The sequence below is a fragment of the Chinchilla lanigera genome, unplaced genomic scaffold, assembly GCF_000276665.1.
Source record: "Chinchilla lanigera isolate Chin_1 unplaced genomic scaffold, ChiLan1.0 scaffold00001, whole genome shotgun sequence".
Classification (NCBI taxonomy): domain Eukaryota; kingdom Metazoa; phylum Chordata; class Mammalia; order Rodentia; family Chinchillidae; genus Chinchilla; species Chinchilla lanigera.
In genome coordinates this window covers 6,826,409-6,853,897 of record NW_004955402.1, presented here as the reverse complement: position 1 = coordinate 6,853,897, position 27,489 = coordinate 6,826,409, and the positions used below count along the sequence as shown (strand labels likewise).

The 27,489-nt window shown below is 41.9% G+C and overlaps 1 protein-coding gene and 1 long non-coding RNA gene across 9 annotated transcripts in view; one reads left to right on the top strand and one right to left on the bottom strand.

Moving 5' to 3' along the window:
* Dlgap1 (discs, large (Drosophila) homolog-associated protein 1) overlaps positions 1-27,489 on the bottom strand; it is a 296,231-nt gene that overhangs the window by 251,459 nt on the left and 17,283 nt on the right. The window contains exon 1 of one of the 8 annotated variants that reach the window (XM_013517823.1): positions 6,434-6,840. The exons of the other annotated variants lie outside the window; for them this stretch is intronic. Within the exon in view, the coding sequence (XP_013373277.1) occupies positions 6,434-6,484 (51 nt within the window). The 5' untranslated portion in view covers positions 6,485-6,840. Of the gene's footprint in view, positions 1-6,433; positions 6,841-27,489 lie in introns of those variants that run through there. 8 annotated transcript variants of the gene reach the window in all.
* Positions 3,542-6,376, top strand: LOC102012259. Its single transcript, XR_001235451.1, has 3 exons — positions 3,542-4,122; positions 4,642-4,781; positions 6,047-6,376. It is a non-coding gene; the product is annotated as an uncharacterized LOC102012259 (long non-coding RNA).

Genomic DNA, 27,489 nt, shown 5'->3' with positions numbered 1-27,489 from the left:
CTAGCAGCACCCACCTTCTTTTCACGAACAGAACTTTGAAAAATATTGAGTTGCAAAAAACATTAGCCATAACTGATAATTTAATCTGGAGAAAGCAAAACACTCCAGATTATGGAAGCCGTGGGACAGTGATAAAGGCAAACACTAAACAATTTCTATTATTCATGATATATTTAATTCATATAAGATTGCTCATATACCACATGTGAACATGCCATGTTTGCCCACTTACTATGTACTTTTGTAATGAAAATATGCTAGTTGCACCCATTTCTTAGTTTTGCATTGACCATGACAAATTCATCTTTCCAAAGCAAAATAATTGCGAATCTGGTGTTTCTTGCTTCTGTGAGGTTAGTGGGGAAAGACTTATTTGCTTTAGACACTAACTCAGGATCTATACACACTTTATTGTTTCTTCATCCTATGATAACTGTGCCCACAGAATACAGTGAACAAATCGATTCCTCTATTCATCCATTGGCATTTGCTGAATGCCTCCTACAAGTGAGGGGCCGAGGGAGCAGAAGACGCAGCGTCCACAGACTTACACGCTCCCCAGCGATCTGTCTGGTTACTGGCAAGCGGGGTGAAGCGGATGCAGAGGGGAGAGAAGGAAGCTCAAGTGTGGTTACAGCACAGTGTGGGAACTGTGAGAAAGTACACGGTAGGCAGTATCAGCGTGGAGCTAGCTCAGGAGGTCACACTTGTCATGAGACCCGAGTGACGGGCAAGACCGAGGAGAGGGAGAAGAGGGGCTTCGGAGGAGAAGAAACAGGGCACGGGGGCACGAGCAGAGTGGGCTCCCACACAAGCTGCATGTACTACCAGGAGAGCACGCTTCACTTTGGACCTCGGGTGTCTCCAGTGCTGCTAGAAATACATTACATCCAAAGCGCTCAGACTTGCACCAGTGAGAGTCTTGACTTGTGTAAAGAGCCAGGTGATCTCTTTCAGGACTTCTTCCCTGGACTGCCTTTTGCTCTCACTCACATGGCACCAAGAACAACGGAGCCCATCTCCTTTTGTTTCTGGGCCACAGGTCCTGTCTTCTCACATGCAGGCTAGGTCTGCACAGCAGCCCCTAGTCCTTTCCTTCTGAACAGGGATTCTACTGCCTGCTCACACCCTGTACTGTCCCCTCTGTCTGTCGCCCCTTGTCCCCAAGACCTCACTTCCGTTTATGTCTCGCCGTCCCACAAACGGCTTTCCCCCTGCACTGCCTCCTGCATCATCTCGGCCACTCTGGTGTCCCCATCCATAAGCCCAGAGCTTACTGAACACTCAGGGACCTCTCCGCCCCTCCAGCCTTTTTAATATCGTCTTCCTGATATTAACACTTTATTCCTTTTTGTCAGCTAGTTTCAGGTCATCTTTCATTTCTCAAAATATCACCACTGTATTAGTTTCCTCTGGCTGCTGTATCAAATCACGGTGAGCTCAGTGGCTAAGAAACAGCTCACATTGATTCTCTTACAGTTCCAGAGGCCAGAAGTCCTACGCAGGTTCCACGCGCTGGCACATGGAGGGCTGAGCACCCGCTGCAGACTCCACGGGAGGCTCTCTGCTCACCTTTCCCACTGTGTAGCTCTGTATTCCTTGGCTGCTCGGGGTCCCTTCCTTCATCTTCAGACCTCCCTGTGCTTCTGCGATCACACTTGTGACTACACTCACGGTCCACCCGGGTAATCCAGGAAATCTCCCACTCCACATTGTTACTGGGTCCACATGTTCGCCACAGAAGGTAACATTCCTAGTTTTCCAGGATTAGGATCGAGGCAACCTTGGTGCCATTATCCCACTTACTGCACTGCCACCATCACTGGTGGAACGCTCTGTGGCATGCATCAGTTTATGAGGCAGACACCATTATTATCACTATGTTACAGATGAAGAAACCGAGGCATGGAAATGTAAGTACCTTGCTCTGGCCACATAGGTAGAGAAACAGTAGGGAGAGGGTGCCAGTCTGGTTCTGGCCGTCTCACTTGTGTTAGCTCACCCATGCAACCTTGCATCGTCTATCACAGTCTGGCCCCTCTGTGCTCCTGCGTGTTGGCTTGGATCTGAAGGGCTCTAAGTCTATCCTTGTCAGCACAAAACTGAAATTTCCAAGAGGTTGTACATGTCCTTTCTCTGGATATTTCTTCCGCAGAGAGGACTGCTAATTAAGTGGCTGGGTGGTGACAAGCAGCATTTTGCTTCTCCAATGAGGGATGAGTGGGATCCCCCTCAGTAGGCCGCTATTGGGCTGGGGCCGAGGAACATAAAGGACTGACTGAGTTCGTGCAAAGGTGCAATGGAAAGGGTAATCACAGAGCGGGCCCTGGAAAGACTCCCATCGGAAAGGACGATGGACACAAGACAGACATGCGAGGCGCACTGCCTTCACTGCAGGGAAAGAGGAAGGCCGAAAGCTGCCAGAGACACAGGGGCTGTAGGAGAACGCTTGAGAGCAAAGAGTAGTAGAGCACAGGGAGAGGTGCTCTCAGATCTCAGTGAGGGAAAACGCACTCGGGCAGACTGCTGGAGGTCAGAAAGCAAGCAAGTGCTGGCATTTGGGGAAAATGCTGGATTCTTGTGCAGTCGCTATACAGTATTGAAGCCTCCTTCAAATGGAGGAGGCTTTGAGCCCTGTGGGAAAAGAGAAAGAGCTGGTGCCCAGAATCAACCAGACCCAGGGGGCGTGTCAGGGTTTAAATATGAAATGTCCCCCAAAGACTCATATACGGAGGGCTTGATCTCGAAGGAAGCAGTGGGCACCAATGGTGGCTGGAGAGATGATTGGACCACGAGGGCATGGCCAGTGGGTCAGGGCACTGGTGAGTCCACAGCTGACTGGGCTACTGAGTGGTGTGGCCCAGCTGGATGAAGTGTGTCACTGGGGATGTGACTCTGAAGGGCGCACCCTGTCCTCAGCCCCTTTCACTCTTTCCATCTGTCTTTCTCTCTGGCTCCCCGCAGGCCCAGAGTAAAGAAGTCAGCAGGCCATGGACTGAAACTGCTGAAACCATAAGCCAAATAATCTTTTCTTTAAATTGACTTTTCCAGGTATTTTGTTACAGTGATGAAAAGCTGGCTGCCACAGGCCCAGTCCTTAATACCAGTGTCACTTCTGGCAGCTTAAATCTCATTTCCTCATGTATAGGATGGGAATTAGGGCGTGAAAATTAAAGAATGTATGCGAACCACCCCAGCATAATACTTTGCAGAAATGAATAACATAAAGAATCATTACATTCAGTTACTTCAGCCTCATCAAGACAAATGGTAATAAAGGTTGTTGAGAAGCCAGCTAGCTGTTTGTGCACCTATGTGGGGCAATGTGTTAAACTGTGGGTCACAGCTATGAATAAGAGACACAGGACCACTTTCATGGAACTGACAGGCTAGTGGGCGAGTTGGCAAGAGGAAATCCTATAGGAAACAGGAAGTACAACAAGGAGAAATGGGTATTATGAGCACATAATGGAAGGGGATACCTGACTCCAACCTGGTGGTCATAGAGGGCTTTGTAGAGGAAGGGTCACCTTAGTTGGGACTAAGAGGTGGGAAGAGGAGAGGAGTAGCTGGAGTGAATGCATAGAAGATGTAAAAGAGGAAGCATTTCCCAAAAGGTCCTTGGCAAAAACACACAACATTATGAGAGAGCGAAGAATAGATCACTTGGCGGAAATGCAGAGTGGACAGAGGAAGAGTTAGGACATGAGGCTGCAAGGAAAAATGTCCCTGCTGATGTCAAAGCCTGTAACTCAGGACTCCTGAGGGTAGAGGGGAAACACTGAACAATTCTTAGGCAGAGGATTTCATGACTCTGCATTTTAGGAAGATCATTCAGGCTCTAGTATGCAGAATGGATTGGACTGAGAGAAAACTACAGGCAGGAAGATCACACAGGAGACATTTACAATAACAGGCAAGAAGTGGTGGAGATTTAACTGGGATGATGCAGAGGAATGGAGAGAAAAGGGGGTGGACACAAGATGAATAGAACCTGGTGTTTTTTCCACTCATTCATTCACTTGATCAACTTCTGCATGTCTGCTTTGAGACATTACATGCAAGGGGTGTGCAGGAAGATTCCAAGGTTGTCCCCCAGATTTCTGAACTGATAATTAAAAGGTAGGCGGTGGTGTTGTTTATGGAGGTAGGAGAAACAGGGGAGGGCGCCCAAGTGCATTTAGCTATGATAGGTTTTGAGTGATGTCTTTATTTTCATAACCCAGATATGCTTGGGTCCCCCAGTCTGTGAGCATAAATGAGGTCACACTGATAGGAATAGCCGGTTTCAGTTCTTCCTGCAGTTAATTCTGGCTACGCCTAAGAATTGCTTCATGTGTATCTGGAAACAGACCTTTCTGCTGCCTCCTGTCAGGCCTCTTTGCCACTGTGCCAAAAACTTCTGAGGATGGCAGGCCATCTGTGCTGATGGTGCCACTCCCTGATCTTTGCTAAGCATGTGTGTGTGTGTGCACATGCACTTGTGCATGTATGCAGGATGCTACCGTTTCTCTAGATTTCTCTGTAACTTCACTAACACAGAGATAATGTGTGAGTGTGTAAATAACACATGCCTTGCCTTTCCCACTGCCAAAAATACCTTCTAGGGCTGACAACTTTCCATTTCATTTACCACTGCAGTAAGAAGATCATGAGGAGGATGCTGACCTGGAGCCCTGCATATTATCACTGTCACGTCAGGCGGCAATGGTGGATAAAGAGTTACGCTGGTATAAAATCCTTCTCATGGTACAAACAGTAAGAATTTGGTGGTTACAGAGGTTTGTTTTCTAGTTTGCTTCTATCAGTTTAAAATGAACAAGTGGCTATCCAAGGGTTCTGGGTGCCCAATATTGGAGAGAGGGAAAGGGGAAAAAGCAGAATTAGAGAAATCAACATCTCTCAAATCCAACACAACCAACTGCGCTTTCAATGTAGCTCCACAGGGAATAGCAGTGAAATCGAACATATTTTAAAACCTTGGAGTATGAAAAGGTAACATATGCCTGTCTGATTCTTAAAAATTAACTGTGATAGACTAAAGTTCCACACTCCTACTTCTTGTATGTTTTTACTAAATCAGTGGTGTTTCAAGAGAAATGTATAAAATTTGTAGGTGGGCCATGAATGATATTTAGCTGGAACTAAGTCATTATTTGTAGGTAAATACTTGTGCTCAAACTCTTAGCATCTCATTTATTTTTCTAGGAACAACAAACATGGAAAAAATGTAAAGGGAAAAGATAAAAGTTCTTTATCTACAAAGTCTGAGGGTGATGTTTAAAGACTTCTATGGAACATAAGCAAAGATCATTTCCCATGCATAAAAAACAGAATGCAAAGATGAGACTGGAGGAATAGAAGGAATACTTTTTTCTATTTCTCCAAAATTTTCCCATGTACCTCGGCTGTTTTTGAATACACTTTCTGAAACATCTTTTGAGGTCACCTACTTTGAGGGAATAGGGTCCCTGATTTTCAGGTGACATGGCAGAGAGCCTAGAATGCATTAAAAATATAAATCTTAATTATGTTTTCCATTTTTGCCATTTTTATAGAAAAAACTGTAATTTCTTCTCCATCTTGCTAGGCCATTGCTAGTTTCAAGGATGTGTGCTATGATCGGAATAAAATCAACATCCCGGTACTAAACACCAAAAAGCTGTGTCACAGAAAGTGAACTATATATCACCATTGCCACCACTGTATTGTCACTGACTATTCTAAAATATAGCAGCCAAGATAGTGATAAGAGTCTCAGAAAGACCTGATTATTTTTAATTCAATGAACTTAGTGGACAAGTGCATTTTCCATATGAACTGAAATCACTGTAGCCATGGTAAATCACCAAAGGAATAAGAGAAATTTACCTTAGCGGTATGTTACTATTTTGAATATGCAATCTTACAAAACAAAACCTACTCAAACAGAAGCTGTGGAATAAATTTAGCACTTGAAAATTACTACCTTCTCTAGAATAACATGTACTTAGAAATGCAATGATTCAGAAACCAACATGATGTATGTATTTTGTTTTCTTTGTAGCAAATTCAACCTCAGTTTACACTGTATCATGGTAAACATCTTCAGCAACCAGTGCTTCAATAATTTAGTCAACCCTTGCTGCATCTAAAAATGCTGCTCTTTAACTAAATCCACTCTGCACTTCAGACGATAACAGAACTACACGGACGGCATTCTTACTAAAGAGCTGAGCTTCTCCCTCAGTCCCTCCAGCTCCGTAAGCAACCTCATCAGACAAAGGGTGCCCCGGGGTACTCTTCATAAAACTGTTCATCCCCAAGTCTCAGACATCCCAAAACATAACAATTAACTCCAATATGTTAAAAGAAAAATGATGGGTTAACAGAGAAATCAAGCACAGAGTCCATTTCTTTTCCTGTCCACAGCCCAGAACTGCTATTAGCTTACCTTATTAGCTGAAATGCCAAACAGAATGTCTTTATGGAAAATTAAGTTCATTATTCATCTCAGCTTTGATTTGGTGTAGTGCAGCCGAGAGCACTTAGCTTGTCTGTAAGATTTGCCGACGCAAAGTGGGTGAGGAAGGCAGTAAACACAGGACTGGGGGTGGAGGGAGAGCGACGGCTCACAACTCTCGGCTTGCAACTTCAGTTTCATTCACATGAACATGAAACCAAGTCTCCTCATGGGTGAACACCACCTAAGAGAATCCTCAGTACACATTTTCAAGACTGTGTAATTTTGCATCTTGCAGTTAGTGTCCCAGCAAAATCATATCGCTATCTCTCAGTACGTCGGTGGATTCTTAGGCTTTTGATTCATCTTGCAATGCAAGCGGGGTTCATATCTATTCCACTGAAGGGAAGTCCACACAGGAGAGCAGCCTTTGCAGTTTGCTAAAACCAGAATTCCTCATGGTCCCACTCACAGTTGGGAGACAGAAGCATTTTGCTCTTCTAAGGATAAGTGTGCACACACAGAAACTGGCTACAACATTCGGGTAGGCAGTAAACAGGGAGGAAAATGTTTCCACTCAGATTTTAGTGATGACTACACATCTCTGGGGATATACCAGGAGTGAAATAGCAATGGCCATCTCTTCACTGGACATCCATCTTTTCCTTTTCCCTTTCAGAAGTAAGGAAGTCACAACCCTTAATTGATTAGTTTTCTTTAAAATAATTAAACATATTTTAGAAACTCCTGAGAAAAAATTTGCATGAAAAAAATTGCCAGCCACTGATAAACATCCCAGGAAATAGTTGCCGAAAGCATGTGTCTCACTCCTTTCCAGTTGGGATGATCGGATTGTTGCAAATTGCTGTCCCAGGTATGTTCCTTCACAAAATTTGAGCAGGCAGCATTTATTCAAATTCAGTTTTCTCAATTAAAACAGCCAATCAGCAGCAAGGCCAGTTGTAGGTTACCAGCAGACAAGGACAAATGACTGAGCTATGCAATTTTAGTGCAGAGCAAAGGCTTTTTAGAAAAAACTTTTCTTTGTCATCATGTAAAATCAAACTTGAAAATTCTCTTCTCCTGACTTAAGAAGAGTATGGCTGTTTCCCATGAGAAATTACAAAGACAAGGCATAATTAAATGATTGATTTGTCTCACAATGTGCAGTATAGTGTTACCATATGACCCAGTCATTTCACTCTTGGGCATACACCAGAAAAATGGAAATAAATGTCCACACATGAGAATTGTATCCAAATGTTCTCAGCACTGTTATTCACAACAGCCAGTAGCAAAAACAATGCTAATGTCCACCAAACTATGCATGAATAACAAAATTGCAGTATGTCCATACAATGGAGTATTATATGGTTTTAAAGAGAGGAAGTATCGGTGTAATTGATACATGCTATAACATAGAAGACAGCATGCTAATTGTAAGAAATCAGGCAAAAGATCACCTATTTTATGATTCCATTTATAATGAAATGTCCAGAATAGGCAGTATCTATAGACAGGAAGCAGATTGGCTGCCCTACTGGGAAATGAAAGCTCAGTGGTAAGGGTTTTGTCCCGAAGAGATGAAAGTGCTTCATCTTAGATTTTAGTGATGATTGCACAACTCTTGGAATACACAAAAACGATGGACTTGTATACCTTAAATGGGTGAATTTTCTGTCTGTGAATGAAATATCAATAAAAATGCTATAAAATTAGTCATGGAAATGTTGTTATATAATGTTTGTTGTTGCATGAATTGGCTATACATAGCAAATTCTATAAAAGAATGACAGGGAAAGATGGTGGGGGAAAAAGAGAAGTCTAAATGTGGGAGACTTTAGAAGGCTGGAGGGTGCAGACTGATCCAGTCTGTCTTTTGTCCTGGTGTTTTACAGTGGGAATTTCCAATAAGAAAAAGAATCTCAGAGTCAGAGACAGGGAGAGCAAAATGAAGACAAGGAGGGAGAAGAAGCAGAAGAGAAAAGCAAAAAAGGAAAGAAAGAAGGAGAGGATGAGGAGGAAAGAAGAACAAGAAGATAGAGACTTGTTTTGGATAAGCTCCCAAAGGCACAGGCTATTGATGAGGGCAGGCAGGGGCACAAGATTGAGTGAGAACGATGCAGTGTTCGGTGATCTAGGTGGGAATGAGAGAAGAAAGCCCAGAGACTGGAAGAATTGTGCAGTGAGGGCTCGAAAGTGTTCCGATTACAGAAACTTGTTTTAGACACGATGGTGCGCTCACACTCAAGGGAAAACACAAGCACAGGATATGCGGCTATGAGAATCACACCGAGAGGACAGAAGCCCAGGGAGAAAGGAGGTCGGCAGCATTTCTGAAAAAGGCCTTTTTAGAGACATGGCTTAGAACAGAAAGAAGAACAAGAAAAATCTGCAGGCTTGGTCCAGATGGTCTAATGTGAACAGATGATGATGAAGGAGGAAGAGGAGTGGTGGGGAGGAGGGAGGAGAAGATGAAATATCAAACCCTCAAACTTTTGTACTTCCATATTTTCCTATTCTCTCTATCAAAGGACATGGCCGGAAAGGGTACAAGCAGCTCCAAAGTGAAGAGAACTTTGAGCTACAGGAAAATTTCTTCTGTGTCCATATGAATAAATTTATATTTTCTTTCTAGAACGCCCATCAGAGCTTTGGGTACTTAACAGCTTCATTTAGATCCTTCAAAGCACTGTGTACACAGCACCTTCAAATTCCAACCCTCTCTGCCTCCTTCCCACTCCCAGAGTGAGCCTAGCGGGGCTCTTCTAGAGTTCTCAACCTCGGGATCTGAGGGAGCATTTGGGACACCTCCTTCTCCCTCCATATCATCCAGTCTGGAGAGATCTGGAGTCTGGAAATTTTCCACTGGCCTAAATGTCACTGCTATCCTTCTAGTTCTACTTACTATTTACTTTCACCAGGGATTCTATATTTTCCTCCCAACTTGTTCTCCTCTTTCATTGTTTCTCTCTTCGCCCTATGCAAAGGGATGTTTTCAGAAGGCAAAATAAGTACCAGCCTTCCCTACCCCTGCACCAACAAATATATATGAAGATTTGTGTGGTGCACACCACCACCAGCATCCTGCATGACAGAGTCTTGCATGTCTTTCCTGGTTCATCTCCTACCACCATGGTAATCTGACCACGTTAGATTCATTCCTGACCTTTTCCTAGGAGCAAGAGCATAAGTCTTAACGTTTGCTTACTCCTCTGCCTGAGACATGATTCCTTATGCTCACTGTCCAGTTTACACTAGTTCTTCTTTCTGACTTCATCTCATTACTTCCCAGAGCAGCCTTCGCTAAACTTCACATCAGTAAGTTACTACTAGTTCCCTTTGTGAGCAAAATTATCACTAGGAAGGTTTCTCCTCCTACGGAGAAAGTTGGAAAGGCACACGTGCCACTATACTGCTAACATGGTTTTAAAAATCATGCTTAGGTTGAGTTTGTTAATTTCAGTACGGAAAGACCTGACTTCCTGTTGCTCACCCATTTGGTAAGGCAAACCCGAGAGCTGCATGTCACAGAGAGGGAAGGCAGGGAGCAAAACAAACAGTTTTCTCTCAGGAACTCAGCAGTCTGATCTTAGGTCTCAGATGTTGTTGGAGAGTGCCATAAAATACCAGTTGCCCACATCTTAGAATTAATGTAGCCCCTGTCCTGTGGAAAGCTAGAATCAGCCACTGGTCCTCTCAGTGGAGTAAAGGACACCCGATTACAGACAGCTCACTGCCAGACAACCTGAGAAGAAGAACTAGAATAATTCAACAATATTTGCATCTAGCCATTCAACAATGGCTTGTGTCTAGATGTTCCCCCCAAACCTCATGCACTCGTAGGTGGAGTTTTTCAGAAGTGGCTGGATCTAGGGTGTTTAAATATAGACTAAGTGTGTGTGATAACTAAATTAGTCCACAGATTGGTTTAGCGTAGTTCTGGGTGTGAATAATGGGAAGGCCCATCCTGGGTGTGGGTGGCACCATCCAGTAGTCTTGTAACCTGGGTGGAATAAAAGGGAAAGGGAGGCTCCATGCTGCTGCTTGCTGCCTTCCTGCCGGGCCACGCATGGAGTATTTCTCTTAAACCTTTCCTCTTTCATCTTGTGGGTGTTGGGTTTTTTGCCCCAGCAACAAGAAAGTAACTAAGACAATACTGCTAGCATGGTAGTTCGCTTACATTGGGGTGGTTGATTTGAGTAATTTTTGTCTCACTCCTGGACAGTAAGGATCATGACAGCTCCTGATCATCACTAAATTCTTTGAATCCACATATGGCCTAGCAAAAGCAGGAGTCTAACACATATTTTTGTTGAAGAGATGAAAGACAAAGCTCTTAAATTACTGGGTTGTAAGGTGAGAGAAATGCGAATATAAATGTATTGGCAAAATAATTTAAAGAACATGTTGTCCATAAGGTGTTAGCACTAGTCTTCTGGTTTGTAAATGTGACCCTTGTGTGTCTTTCCCGGGTCACAATAGCACTGATGCCACTACATCATGAAGATCTGCTCTGAGTGAAACACATACATTTTGCTGGGAAAGTTAGCATGTAGAATATTGATTTAAAATACTGTAAGACTGATTGATTTAATAGTTTAATTTCCCCAATTAAGATCATTTTCCCAATTAAGATAGTGTTCTTTTCTAGACAGACAGCACGCCTAAAAACATTAAACTTTTTGTGCACAGGAGATTTCTAACACCAGTAGCTTTTGGCAGGGTCCTAGGGTCAGTCTTGGTAGTCTTAAAGAGCGCTAAAATGGTTAGCTGCAGCAAATGACTGAAGATGCCCACGATATTGAAACCTTCAAAAGGAAAAGTTTTATAGGTAATAGTTCGGCAGGCTTGAGTTTCCGACATGGCATCATCCTAGAACAGGCTCAGTGGAATGTCTCTGAGGCTACAGGAAGCAGTGTGGGATCGCTAAGAAGCTGCTAAGCCTACTGTGTTGTATTTTTATTTTCGAAGGTTAAGTTAGCTAATAGGTACACACATATACCGTCATCTCCACGGCGGGGCGGGGGAAACAGGAAGAAAACATTTAAAAATGTTAACAGGATTGGTTTTCATACGAACGGGATCTTCTCATTTGTCTTGGAATCCATTCCAAACAACGATACAGCAAAATGAAGAAAAAAGTCCCCAAATTAAATTTTCAGCAAGATCAGCAGAAAATCCACAAACTCCGAAGTGAGAGTCAGGTAGAAAGCCAAGGGGTGGCGCCGTGATGATGCGGCAGATGGGAGGGGTGGAGAGACCAGACAGAGCGGAACTGGGAAACCTTCTGGCGTGTTCACTCCCCGAGCTTGGGGCTTCAGTCTACTAGGGCAGCGCCGTGGGAAACGCTGGGATTAACGAAGCCAGTGGAAGGTGAGCGGCCTATCTCCTTAGGGGCAGAGAAGCGTTGTGGAAAGCGACTGCATTTTTGCGTCCCCATGCATTGTCAGACAAACTGTGAGGTCACCTATGAAGGAACTGAACAGGAACAGAACTAGGTTTGTTTCTGAGAGGCAGAGGATGTGTAACTACATAGAGGCATCATAGCATAAAGAAACCATTTCAACTCTAGCAGCAGAGAAGGAAGCCCTGGATGGCTGCCCACCCTCCCCTCCTGGGGAACCTTCTTCCATTTTTCCAGGAAAATCCAACTTATTCAAATCAGAGTAACGTAAAAGTAATACACATGCAAACACTCTAAGAAATATGAAAAAGAGCAGCCACAAATTTCTAGTAAATAATGAAAAATCACTTGAAAAATATGTGGTCATGAAGATTAGATGCACAAGCTGAAATTCCATTATTAATTAAATGAATCCATAGTGAAGCAATTGCTACTATAAAGGAAGACCACAAAATAGAGTTCTAAGAGCCCAGGGAAGAGAGGAGAGGACAACAGGATGTTGCTGACTGATTGCTGGGAGATATGGAAGAGGAATTGGCAGAATTTAAGGAAAGGTGGCAAACGAAGAAACAGAAAAGATAAAAATGAAAAAGCAAGTGAATGGTACAGCTACACAAAAGGTAAAGAAAGATTAAGAGAAAAGGAAGTACATTGAAGCTCGGCAAAGGATCTTCAAACTGCAAAGTATGATTAAAAAAACTCACAATGTTTAAATGTTGAAATTCAAAATAAAATGAAATTATTGCAGCAAGACACATTGCTGTGAATCCCCTTCAGACTATTCTCCCGTCATTCAAACATGTTTATCCCGTCATTTTGGCCTGTTTCTGAAGCAGTTCTGGAAGTCTTCTTTCATGAGTGTCTTTTCATGGTTGCCTTAATAACCTGAATTGATTAGAAACACTTATGGCAATTTCTGTCAAATAAAAACATGACGCTATGTCCTCATCTACCTTCTTCACCAGATCTAGCACCATGTGACTTCTGGCTCTTCCCCAAGGTCAAAATAACCCAGAAAGGGAAATGCTGTGAATGGATTCAAGACACTGAGGCAGCCACAAAGCAAAACTAAAGAAACTCATGAAAGAGGACTTCCAGATCTGTCGCAGAAAGTGGCAAGAATGGTGAAATCAGTGTATTTGAATGGGGGGGGGGAATAATTTGAGGGGGATTAATAGCAAAATGTCTTTTATGGGAAGACAGAATTTCACTGTAGTTTTTTTTTTAATCACACCCCATATACATAGCTGGGATCCCTGAAGAAGAAAGCCAAAAACAATAGAATAGAATAATTATCTTGAATAGCCCAAGACATTTCTGAAATAAAAGATCTTTAAGGGTGCTTATTTAAAAATTATCCTTTGTATCAGTGAAGAGTCGCCCTTTCTATTCCCAACAGTGTTTATAACATGCTTTCTTTTTTCCTCTTTTGTGAGCTTAATCAGTTTCATCAATGTTATCAGTAATTTCAGAGAACGGTACCAATACAAAACTGTTAATAGGAACCATTTTTCATTGATTTCTACTGCTTTTCTTATATTTTTATGTATTTTACAAAATTTCTCCAATACTAAATTTATATTAATCTTATGAGTCCCCCCCAACAACACTTATAGTAAAATGATATATTTTTAAATAAAATGAAGAATTCCACAACATATATAGGATACGCTCTAAGGGTAAGCCTTTCTTTTTTGGCACTATCTGATCTTTCTTTTTTTAATCAACTTCCATCATGTTATGTTAGATGCAACTATGAGATATATAATAGAACACATCTTGGGAAGGTATTTATTGATTTCAGAGTTAATGTTCCCTGGTTTTGACAGTGAGCGCATTCTTTCTGGTGGTCCAAATGGCACTTTTGGGTGGAAGAATTAGTAACAATCTGGTTCTTGTTCCACATTTCCCTGCCATTTGTTGGAAGTTTATAGCAATAAATAAATAACACTGAGATGATGACCAAGGTACGTGATGCTCTCCGGGGGTGGGGAGTATAGTCACACAGTCACCTGTAACACAGTGACCTGGGCTAGATGTTCTCACTTCTACACAGTGACACCCACTAACAGTAGATGTAACATCCTCCATTGTGTTAAACCACCCAGCACCACATGCAGGGTGGGGAAGTTTGTCAGCATGATTTGACTCGAAAAAGTCCCAGAATTCTTAACTGAGACAGTTAAGAGACAGGTTTCCATGGCTGCCAGCCAAGCTAGCACATTGATGGAAGTAGGAGGTTCATATGCAAAGATTCCAACTGAAGGCTGTGAAGTCGGAAGCCAACTGAACATTGCTCACTCATTGGTGACATAAACTAAAAGGTTTTGATGGGGGAGAAGGAGCAAGGGACCATTGTCAGCTGGGATATTGAGAATTTAAGAATGGCTGGAGGAAGTAGGCCCATGGAAGGTGGAATGTCAAAGCCTCTGGGGGCAGAGAGTGGTTTTCCTTACACATGTGCAGGCTGCCCATGGGCAGGAGAAGCTAGATACAGTTCCACAGCTGAGAGAAAAGGAGGTGGACTGGAATTCACAATAGAGGAGAGTCCTAAAGGGGGTGTCAAGAACGGAAGGCGCCACTGGAGTGACACTCCAGGATTGTTTGCTGACAGGCAGAAAGTCTTGAGGCTTGCCTCCTTCCGGGATTTCTCCTGAACAAACAACTGGACACCTACTGAGTTTGTAACAGTAAACCTTTTAGCGAGTTTACCAGGTAAATAAAAGGAAAAGAGAAAGAAACGTGAGGAAAACCGGAACACAAGCAAAGAGAACCAGGGAAAGGGAACGAACACAAAGGAACAGACGCCACTCCTCTGAGCCTGAGGCAGAAGAAGAAGTTCTCAGAGAACTGCCAGTCAAAATAAGGTTGAATGCAGGCCACTGAGGCGTGGCCCAATTTTTTCATTAATTAGACGAGAGAATTGTGATCTCTCAAATTGAACTGAGACTGAGGAACTCCAGGGAAGTGAGGTCAACAAAAATAGCTAATAGGTGGGAAATCACTTTAATCCTCTGAAACTGAAGAAACTTCTTACTAATAACCACTAACCTGCATGTGACACGAACAAGGGAAACAGATTCGCGTGCAGTGTTACCTATTCTGACACTGTCGGTGTGGACGGCTTTGTGTACAGTAAAGACAATACTTGCTTTAGGAGTGTGCAGTCTTCATCCGAAAGCAGCAGAAAGAGCAAAAATGTCTCTGAGTAATAATTCTGGAAAAACTAGAATGCTGAAATTATTTTAGGATACTAAGATTTACTTACTTCCCTTCAAATTGAAGGATGGTGCCTTATATTTGGGAATAAAAACAAGAAAAAGTTTTAGCTTTTTATTGAAAAGACATTTGTGGTATTATTCCTGGTGGTAAAAATTATTTAAAAGCCATCAAATGTCAAGTGATTGAGAAATGAACATTCTCCTGGCACTATATGTGCATATCTTAATGGCTATATGTATTTTCTTTCAATGATAGACTATTATTAAAAATACGCTTCTATTAAAATGATAGAAAATGATTCTTAGCCCATCATTTTAGGGAAACTACTAGCACTTGCAGGAGTACATCCCTAACTGCCAGGTTCACTGACAGGCTTTTGTGGGTTGCTTTGGTTGTTGACCTCACTGTGTGCTCCTGGCTTCTGGGGACCGCCACCCCTGCTGACATCCCTTTCTGGTTCCTCCTATCTTGAGGACCCTCACTGTCACTCATTCTTTCTTTCTTGTGTGTGTAGTCCAGGAAGCTGCCTCATCTTCTGAGCCTGCACCTACCCTTTGTGATCTCAAATTCTTCTCTACCTCCCATGTGCTAACTTCCAAATAACCTAGCCCTAACCCTAACCCTAACCCTGCCATCTTCTGGAACTCCAGAATCATAAATTCAGCTGTCTTCTCTTCTCTTTCCTTTGTCCTATTCATTTCTTGATGAACTTGGCATCTTTAAGCGATAGTGGAAAGTTACATTTTTAGCTCTCCATCTTTATTGCTTCCACACGAACCTGATCTGCTGTATTTTTTCATCTGCCTTACATAATGACTTCCTTAATGTTATGTGAATAACCGAACACTTCCTATGAGACATCTTCAGTGGGGTATGCCACAGGAACATCGGGTGTAGCATCAGGTTCAGAACTAAGCCATCTTACCAAACTCAGTCGTCCTCCTGTATTGTCTGTCTCAGTTGGAGCTGCTGAGGTACATCCAGCTTTTCAGCCCAGAGACTGATCATCATTTCTGATTCTTTCATGATGACACCTTAGCCATCCAATTCCCAAGTGCAGGCAATTATATAATCTAAAGAGGTGTTTCTTCCTATTGAAAAATTCTCTTATATGACAATCCCAAATGATAAATAAAGAGCAAAATAAAAGATAATAAGAAGCAGGGAGACAGATCTTTCTCGATGGGAAGGGGGCCAAGAGATGAAGACAAGAGGGAGGGAGGGATGGGAGGGGGAATAAAGAAAGGAACCAAGATGTGTATGTACAAGTACCAATTCTACACAAGGAATGTAGACGTCATGTACTGCAAACACGAACTCATAAAAAAGTTTTAAAAAAGTTCTCCCTGGCAGAACTCCTTTCTGCTTAGTAGAATGAGAGCTCCTTGTGGGAAAAGAGTCATGTCTTTTTAACTTTGTGTTTCTAGTTTATAACAGACAGCTTCACACATACTCAGCTCCTACAGGTCATTGTACTAAGTTACATTATGCTCACCAAAGGACACAAATATGTGTAATACTTAACTGCAAACCTGGAAACATACAGACGCTTCTTGACTTATGATGGAGCTGCATCCTGATAAACACAAGGTAGGCTGAAAATACTGGAAGTCGAACCTATAACCTAACCTGCAGGACAGCCTAGCTCAGCAACGCTGCACTGTTGGGTGTATTTGCTCCCCTCATGATGGTGTGGCTGATGGAAGTGGAGCTGCAGCCCGCTGCCCCTGCCCTGCATCTAGAGAGAGCCTGGTATGCACATTGCTAGCCAGGAAGAGATCCAAATTCAAAACTCCAAGCGCAGTTGCTACTGAACGCGAATCACTTTTGCACCACGTGAAGTAAAAAATTGTAATTTGGAAACCATCTGTGTTTCCAGTGAAAGGTACCAGAAGATTTCAAGAGGTATGAAGAAGTGATGTCTTGCTATAAAGTTCAGAGAATCATAAAATTTCATAAAAAAGCCATAAAAATGTAACCTGTAAGCAAAAAGGAATCTAGACCCAATAGACTCAACCTTCCTTTGAGTATGATTGCTTTGCTCTGAAAAGAGCATGTGGAGTTTTCTTGCACCAAGCATCTCACAAGGAATGGCAGTACTCCCAGGGGGCATCAAGAGTTAGCAATTAGATTTTTGTTTTTAGTTTTAGAGGCAGTCTCATTAAGTCGCTAAGTTGCCTGGGCTGGACTTGAACTTGTGATCCTCGGTTAGCATTTTAACTGTGAGAAGAGTGGCAGATGAATCTATCAAACGCTTATCATTCAAAAAGAGAGACTGGGGCTGGGGATTTAGCTCAGCAGCACAGTGCCTACCTGGCAAGCGTGAGGTCGTGAGTGCGATTCCCGGTAACAGAAAAAGACCAAAAAGAGAGACCAAGAAAGCTTATATACTTCAAAGGCTTTTCCATACATTGAGGATCTAGGTGTACTTTAACCAGGAAGAGAACATAGAGAAGATGGAATTTTTCACACAAACTGAAAAATTAATTGAAAGTCAACAAAAGAATGATTTCTGATAATAAATGACTGCTATATGTAAATGAGTATGCATTCTACAAGTGCTCTGCTTGAAAGAGTGATTTGAGTAGATCTGTCAGATTCTTTTAGAATGGTATTCTTTTAAAATAGCGTAACACACAGAGAAACTGGTGGCCATCCCACTGCATCTCCGCATCAATGAGCGGCATGTGCCAGATGACGACTTTTGCACGCCTTTTCTGCAAACTTAAAAAGCAGCTCGCTGGCGTGAGGCTCAGTGGTAGGTGCACACTTTATGTATTCAAGGCCCTGGGTTCACTCCCCAGTAGAAAAGTAATTGTGCTAGGTTAAAAAATTATGCCATGTGCTAGGAAGTAGATTCCTCAGTAGGCAGAATTACAGCTCCCCAAAGATGCCCATGTCTTAACCCATGGAAGCTGTGAATAGGTTCCCTTATGTGGTAAAAGGGACTTTCCAGATGTGTTTGAATTAGGGAACTTGGAAGTAAAGTGCCAAGGGTCTCTGTAGGTGAGAGGAGGCAGGAGAGTGTGACTAGGAGGTGTGGCCAGAAGCAGACATCAGAATGATGCAGTTTTGGGGATATGAAGGTGGAGCCAAGGGCCAGGAGCCAAGGAGCAGCCTCTGATAGCTTGACAAGGCCAAGAGAATAGGTTGTGCCCTGGTCTTCAGGAGGAACACGGTCCTGGGGATATTTTGATTTTAAGTTGTTGAGACCCACTTCAGACTTCTGACCCCAGAACTGTAATAGGAGTGCTATAAAAACTGGCTATCCACATGCAGAAGATTCAATCTAGACTGTATCTCTCACCATGTATTAAACTGAAGTAAAAATGGATCAAAGGCCTATATATTAAAACAGAAACACAGTCTGCTGGAAGATAAAATAGGTGAAACTCTTGAAATAGACATAGGTAAGAACTTTTTGAATAGACCTGAATTGTGTGAAATAAAATCAGCAATCAAAAAATGCAATTATATCAAATTAAAAAGCTTCTGCACAGCAGAGGAAATAGTGGGGTTAAGTGAAAAACCATAGAATTGAAAAAAATTTTTGCCAGCTACTCCTTGGACAGAAAGCTAATATGTAGACTATATAAAGAACTAAAAAAATTGGACTCCCCCAAATAGAAGACCTAATAAAAATTAGCCATGAAATGAATAACAGTTCTCAGAAGAAGCACAAATTAACAATATTTACAGAAAGAATGCTCAAAATCTTTGGTAATGAGAAATGCAAATTAAAACAACACAGAGTTCATTTTATGCAAAAAGGAATGGCCATCATCAAGAAATCAAGTAATACCTTAAGACTATAATAGTAAGTGAAATAAGTCAGACATGCAAGTTTAAATATTACATGATTTCTTTTATGTGGGAAACTCAAAATATTAATAAAATAAAGGGCAAAATTGAAGACAAATAGGAAGTAGGGAGATCTTTTTCATATAGATGGGGGAACAAAGGATGGAGGGAAAGGGAGAGGAGATAAAGGAAATGGAAAAAAAAGAATTAAGAAAAAATGAAAGCAGAGCTTTTCAAATGGGAAGGGGACCAAGAGTTGGGAGGAGCATGGAGGGAGTGGAGGGGCAGGAGAGAGGAAAAGAGTTAAGATATGTTATGTATGATATGTGTACCTCCCCACAGTGAATATAATCATTATGCACAACAAATATGAACTAATAAACATGAAAAATTATGTTGTTTACAATTGACTTATTCAGCATAAAGAAGAATGAAATTTTGTTAGTTACAGCAAAATGGATGGAACAGGGGGACATTAAGTGAAAAAAAATGACCTAGATAGTCTAGTATACTAAGTTCTCTCAAGCTAAACAAAGTTATCCTGAATGTAGCATAGTGATCACTAGTGATTGGAAGGGGTGTACTAGTCACTTTCCTGTCACTGGTACAAAATATACAACACCCACAAATTAAAGGGAGGGAGGGTTATTGGGCTCATGATTTCAGAGGGTTCAGTCCACAGTCAATTGGCTTCAAAGCAGAAATGGTGGGGTAGAAGGGCCTGGCAGAGAAAAGGTGCTCAATTCATGCAGCCAGGAATCAGAGAGAGAGGGGAGGAGCTGAGGATGAGAATACTCTTCCAGGTCACACCCCAGAGGCCCACTTCTAACCAGGCTACTCCTATGAGCACATGACACTTCAAGAGGACATTCTAGATCTAAACCATAAAAAGGGTATATGTGTGGACTTGTGTGTGTGTGGGGAGGGGTGAGTGAGGGTCGATAAAGGAAGGCTGGATTTGATCCATGAACACTGAATGCATGTTTTGAAATATCACAAGGAAATCCATTAATATGTACTATTAATACATATTAATAAAAAGTAAAATCAAACAATAAAAATAAACTTGTGCTTCTGGTAATTTGTTACAGTAGCTATTGGAAACCAATGCAGATTCAGTAGGATTTCATTTGCCCAAAAGCCTGAGTAAATGAAATTGACTTCCATCAGTAACTCCTGCAAAGGCTCTCAAATCTATTGTCTTGTTTCCAGTCACACTGCCACCACCCTGTTCCAGATTCAATAATAATAGCACATATTGCTGCATTATATCATGTCTTTTCCAAACTTTGTGCTATGCCTTTTATATGTATTAACTCATTTAATACTTCTGACAACCCAAGGGATGGGTACCTTTGTTTTTTGCATATTATAGAGGAGGGGACCAAGGAAGAAAGAGGCTAAATAACTCACTCAAAGTTGCTGAGTTAGTAAAAGAGAAGATTTGAGCACAACTTTCTGTCAATAAAACTGTACTTGAGTCACCCAGAACTAACATGATAGCCTTTGAATTGCAGGGTGTTTGATGAAGGTTGTGTCCATGTTAATTTGCCAACTACATCAGTTCTGTGGTTGATAGAATTTTAGCTCCTATAATTTGGTTCCGCCCCTGTGTATCACACTCATGAATTTCTTATATTTCATGACACAAGTGATTTTACGCATGGAATTAAGGTTGCTAATCAGTGACCCTATAATAGGCAGATTATCTTGGATTACTCTGGGTAGGCCGAATCTAATCACATGAGCCCTTAATATAGCAGTTTTATGTTATGCATCTTTTACCACCATGAAACAAAACAGAAAGGAAGATGCTTCTCTGGCTGAGGGCAGAAGTGGGAGTCAGGGGTTATGGTAGGAGGTGCTGGAGGGACTCAAATCATGGTCATTTAAATGGGCCATTGGTGGGCTTAAAGGAAAATATACCTCAATTGTATATCTGCTTGAAACTAAACCTGAGAACACTTGGCAGCTGAATCTCTCCCGCCCAGCTCACACTTTGACTTTAGCTTCAGAAGCTTTGATCAAAGATTAGCTGAGCTGTATGTGGGTTTCTGACCCATAGAGATGACTTACCTCCTTGCATCCTCTCCAGTGGCTTTCTTGTAATCTTGGTATATTTATTTATTAGCCAGGGTCTCACTATGCAGTTCAGGCTAGTCTTGAGCTCACTTTGTAGCCCAGGCTGTACTCAAACTGACAGTGATCCTCCTGCCTCAGCCTCCCAAGTTCTGGGATTACAGGTATGTGCCACCACACTTGGCTGCCAATGACTTTCTTGTAAGACTCACAGTGGATCTGTCCTGGAAATATCTGCTGTGATTCTGTGCAGTCTGACTCTTCCTCTCTTCCTCCCTCTCTCTCTCTGGTCTTCCTCGCATCCTACCTGCCACCCATCTCTCACTGACACACCCACCTCTCCTTCTACCCACACATAGCACTATATTCATGGCTGAATTATGGGAGATCAATAGCAATGGGAGAATGCTGTGAGAAGTCTCTTCAATATGTTGCCATAGAAATGCTAACAGTCTTTAGAGGCACAGCACTTAAAGCAGGGAGCTGCTCCTCTAATCTGTCCTTTTCTAAAACCCGGGTTTGAATTGTCTTCAAGTTTCCATTATACATTGTTCAGATGCCTTTATGTTGCCTCTTACTCTGCCTTGCATTTCTGTGCTAATGTCCCATGAGACTATAAGCCCCTGAGAGCAGGGATTGCTTTACAAATCTTTGAATCCCCCTCTTCCCTTACGATCAATCTTTGCATATGAGCAAATCCTTACTCTGTTGTTACTTAAACTGAATTGATACCGTAAGAACAGCTCTTTTACAATAAATCTCCAGCACAGAATCTACTTATTTCAGGTAATGTTAACCCCAAATAATAATTCCTTAGAAACTGTCTTGGTTACTTTTCTCTTGTTGCTGGGACAAAATACCTGACACCCAAAATTAAGGAAGGAAAGGTTTATTTTGCTTATAGTTTGTGGAGGTTTTAGTCCATACTTGGCAGGTTACAAAGCAGAGTGGCACATGGCAGAGGGCTACAGTTCATGGCGGCAGAACAGAGCAGAATCAACAAGCTCTAAAAGGGAAGAATGGCTGCAAGCAGCCTCTTCCTCTCCCTTACATATGCAAACTATCCACCCCAGGGTGGGTGTAGCTCTCACACCCATAATCAATCAAACTCTAAAAGCCTGCCCCATGACCACATGAGGCTTTGGGGGTTCACCCAGACACAAACCATAACATTAACATCACATCCTCAAATTATTTTAAAGTTATACCTCAAAAGGCATTTTCTCATGAACTATTACCCCAAGGAGCAAGAGAAATCATCAATTTCATGTCTTAAAGAAAAAAAAAAAAACTACCTGATTTAAAAAATATCATAGCTTAAACTTTTTAGGGACTATTTTTTTGGGGACATATTTAAAGCTAAAATAGTTTCTTCCAAGAAGATGAACATAAATCCTTCCTTCTAAATTTCAGGAGTTTCTTGATCCCATCTTTGGACTCCCTGAAGGTTCATAGCCCCAAGCTAGAAGATGTGGCTTAGGCACATGTGGTATGCCTTGCTTTTGTCCCCAACTACCCAGGCTTAAGTAAAATATGACTCTGCTCAACCCACAGTGAACATCACAAGAACTTTTCTAGAAAGCTCTTACCGTGTGGCCAAATGCAGAAGCATGGAGAGTTTCAGGAGTATCTTGGGGAACAGGCAACTTGCACTGTTATATGACTGCCCACTGCCAACTCCTGAATCCATTTGCACCCAGATGCAACTCTTAGAGGTGTCAATTTACAAATAAATGTTAAAAAATATTTGCAGACTATTTTTTCTAAGAAGTAAGAGAACCACAGAAGAGCTATAGAAGTCTGAGACAGAGCTTCTATATCACTGCCCAAAGACCAAAGAGTGTGATAGAAATATTATGAATGTACTGCCTGACCAGCATGTGGTGACTCGGGTACAAAATGCAGGGCAGAAGCAGGACAGGCAGCTGAAGGGGCAGTGCAATGGATGGGAAGGCCCAGGGTGGCAACTGAATCCTCAGCAAATGGCCAGTGCCTGACAAGGGACCAAGAAGCGAGGAATGATAGTGTGCGTACAATCCCAGTGTAGTCCGCATGTTTCCAGTGAAAGCTGGTTATACTTATGAAAATCTAGGTATAGGCTGAGCACCCCTAACCCCAAAATCCTAAATCCAAAACCTGAAACATTTGGATGGTTGATGTGATGCCATTAGTGGAAAATTCCACACCTGACCTCTTGTGACTGGTTGCAGTCAAAATGCAGGCATGCTAAAAATAGTGTAGAAAATTACCTTCAGACCATGTAAAAGGTATATTTTAAACATAAATGAATTTTATACCTAGATTTAGGTCCCATGCCAACAAAGCTTATATATGTGTAAATACTGCAAAATTTTTTAAAAATGGAAACCCAAAATACCTCTGGTCTTACACATTTTAGATAAGGGATATGCAACTGATACGTTACATAATTGATACCTAAAACTCACTCCTAAAAGATCAGTCTTTTTGTAAACAAAGAAAGAGATGCTAAGCATGGCAGAATGATTTAGTCAATGCTGAACAGTAAGTGGAGAAGCAGGTGTCAGACAGGGCAGGCCTTGCCTTTCCCCAGGGCTCCTGTCCCTGCTAGGCATCGAGAAAACCACTGGCCAGCTTGGACACTTCCAGCCATGAAAATATCTCAATCTTATAGTACTTTTTAATGGCAAAGCCCAAACCTACCTGAAGTCAATACACAAACATACAGAAAACAAAAAACAGAAGACAAAAAAACCACACACACATACCCCCCAAAAAACTACAACCTTCTGGGATGATAGAAATGGATTTCTTATTTTATTTTGTGGTTCTGGGGCAGTCAAACCTCACATGTTCTAAGCGAGTGTTCTGCCAGCGAGATCCATCCCCAGGCCCGTGGAAATGTTTCATTCCGCTGCTACCTATTCTGGTAGGCACCAGCCACTTGTGGCTACAGAGCATTAGGACTGTCGCTACTGTGACGGGAGAGGTCAACATTAATTGTCACTTAACTTTACCTCTTTGAAGTTTTCACAGCCACACACAGCTAGTAGTCACCATGTCGGACGGCGTGCAACTAGACTGCCTGTTCAGAAGGAGCCTTGGTTCTCATCCACCCTCATTTCTCCAAGGGAAATGTTCTTTGCTCTCCCCCAGTGTGTTCTGCCGGCCTCTCCTTACACATTTGTAATAACAAAAGCTCTTCAGCCTACTTGAGATCTGATGCTTCTGCTAGAAAAATTTTCTTGAGTTAATAGCTACACCCTCAGGGTTGTGATCTGGAATAGAATGGTGTTCGGGGGTAATATAAACCTGCTCATTTTCCCTTGGGGCTCTCATCCAACCTGCTGGCTCCGATCTCACACTCGTGGACTTGCGGGGGTGCTTGCGGGGTCCGAGCTGCATTGGGTTCTCTGGGTGCACGGTTGCTACTGCCACCTATGAATCCACGAGATTCCATCCTGCAAGCTAGAGCTAACAGCAAGCTTGACGATGCTGCATGAATGGGTGGATGTTTTTCCTTACCCACAAGGCTGCACTGTCTGCCTGGATTCCTTCCCTGGGGTAGGGGCAGCTCCCCTGCCTCTGGGGCTAGCAGCCTGCACCCCATGGCCTTCTGAGGAGTCCTTGTCTGGTCTCTTCCTATCCCAGAGCATGCACTGCTCTTAGAGATCTGCCCAGAGGCTCACTTGCACATCCTTGATCTGCAGGCTACAGCAAACATTCCCAATTCAGGGAGTCTGCGCAAGTTAGGAAAACCAGTGAAGCATCATCGTGAAAACAGGAGGGTAGGTCCTGTTCTCTCCTTGCTCATTCTTACCTGAGGAGTGGGCTGCCACTCATCTGTTCTTTTCCTTCCCCCAAAGCGCTCCTTTTGTTTTGTTTTATTTTCATTTTTCTGTTTTTGGCAGCACTAGTGATTTAATCCAGAGCCTTTACACTGAGATCCATCCCCAGCCTTTTATTTTTTATTTTGAGAGAGGGTGTTGCTAATTTGTTAAGTTGCCCAGGTTGGACTTCTATCTGTGATCCTCCTATCTCAGCTTCCTGGAGTGCTGGGACTATAGGTGTGTACTGCCCCGCCCAGCTCTTTCTACTTTTATCTAGCCACCTCCCCGACAGTTCAGTCTGGGGCAAACAGGTGCTAAATAAATCTTTGCTGAATGAAAGGCTTATTTGGAATGGCACTGATATTACCCTGTTGGACAACTTTTTCTTTATACAGCAGACCAGACAATACAGAGACTACTTATTATGACAGATAAATGGATTCACTGTAGGCTGGAGCTAAGTAATCTAATGCTCATTAATTTAATTACACCTTCAAAAATATAAATGAGATTAATCAGCCCAGTTTAATTTTAGTGAATTCTTTCACTTCTTAGTTCTCCACCAGCCCCTGTTAAGTGGATAATTATCATTTCGTTCCTTTTTTTTGAGACAGGGTTTCACTATGCAGTTCAGGCTGGCCTTGAACTTGTGCCAATCCACGTGCCTCAGCCTCTCAAATGCTGGCATTACAAGCGTGTGCCACCATGATCAGCTAACATTTCATTCTTATGCATGAAGATGTTTTATAAAATACTTAACCAGGAGAAAGTGGAAACTGTGAAATGTATTATTAAGGTTGCATGCATCATTTTAAATTAGCTTTATCTGGGCTGAAACAAAGAGAGAAGTGTATTAAATAAGGTTGATCTAAAACTGATTTATTTTCAATGTGATACATGTTCATAAGGAAAAGCCCCAAACCAAGTAAGAAGTAGGATAATGAAGATTATGTTGTCTTTAAGTTCATAAGACTGTGATTCCTGAATCCTGACGGGTTTCAAGTCTGGGCGCTTTGCTGTGTCTGTATTATCAGGATTTAGACTCTTCTGATGCTCCGAACCAGCACTAAAAGTATAACTAGTCTAGACTGGATATTCTGTGACTCATTAACTCGGCTATACTTTTACAGGCAAAGTACTCTAGAGGTTGACCTTTGGCAAACTGTATCTTTTCCTTGAGACTTGGTGTAAAATTGGTGAACTTCCCAAATAGTTAATACGCTGAGACATACAGAGCTTATGCCAAGCAGGATGTTGGTTCACAATACATCTGAAAGATAACTATCTGGTCTCTCACAATGTAAGAGCAGGTTAGCTATAAAGTCACATTAACTTATACAGGGATTGAGTTTGGATTCCGTGTTTGCTTCTTTATTATTCCAGTGAAATTACCTCTTACAGAAGCAAACATCACCAAATTAAATGTAGCAAAGGATATTAAATGGGAAGACAGGGCCCATTAGGACATAAGAAATTTTCAGTGTTATTAGCAATGTCACAATTACAATCAGGCAGACAGTCTCATGGTATCAACAGGATTATTTCTTACTGAAACAAACAAACAAACAAACAAACACTCAATAGGAGCCTTGAGTGATGGTTCTTTCATAAGGTTGATATGTAATTTTCCAGTTACATGAAATAATATTGTTTTATTGCAATTTAATCTTTCACATGTCTGATATTATGCATGAATCTCATACATGTCTTGTTTCTAAAATTGACCACTTTCAAAATTAGGTTTAGGTTTACATCTAACCATATAGGTACAACTATGTTTTATCCATACTGTTAATCATTCTATTGTTGTTAAAGTAAATTCCCACTGAAAAAAGTTCTGCAGGAAGAGACCAAAAGAAGTACAAAAGAGCAACAGCATGGACAGTGAATAGATTTGGAAAGTGAATAGATTTTGTAATCAGACAGACTGGGGTGTGAATCCCATTTCTGTCACTTATTAGTAGCACAGTCCTAAACAAATATGTTATCCTACTTTTGAAGTAAAACAAGGGTTAAAAGAACTACCCTAGAAACTGCAGAAACAAGGACAGTGTTGGGACAATATGTGCTAACCACAGACCCATAGAACTTGTCCCTTAAATTATAGGTCTTCTTTCTATCCTTTTACTTCTTCTCCTCCTTTATCATCTTATCATTATTCATTACCATGTGGAATGAGTCTAGAATGTGGAGGAGATGAAAAGATGCCCAACGTGATGCTGTAGTGTGAACATTAGACTGGTAACTGAGGGTCTTTGTGAACTTGAAAAGACTATTTTTCTTGGGTGCAAGTTGAGGAAGATGGCATGAAGGTGACAACAATTTGTGTGTTAATAGGAGAGGAATAAAGTTTCTACAAAACAGGACACAATTAACAAAATGGCAGGAATAAATTTTTACCTGTGAAAAATACTGTGAATAGAAATGAATTAAATTCGCTAATTAAAAGATATAGCCTGGCTGAATGGATGAAAAAGAAAGAGCTTATTGTATGCTCCCTACTCAAGAATCAGATTACCTGTGAAGACACAGATAGACTGAAAGTGATGGGATGGAAAAGACGCACCATTAAAATAAAGACCAAATAAAGACTGAAGGGACATACCTTGAGCCAACAACTGCAGGATACCTAGTTTTCTCAGTTGCACCTGGAATGTTCTTCAGTGTAGCTTATCTGTTAGGCTACAAAACAAGTCTTAACAACGTAAAGAGGCTGAACGCATATCCTG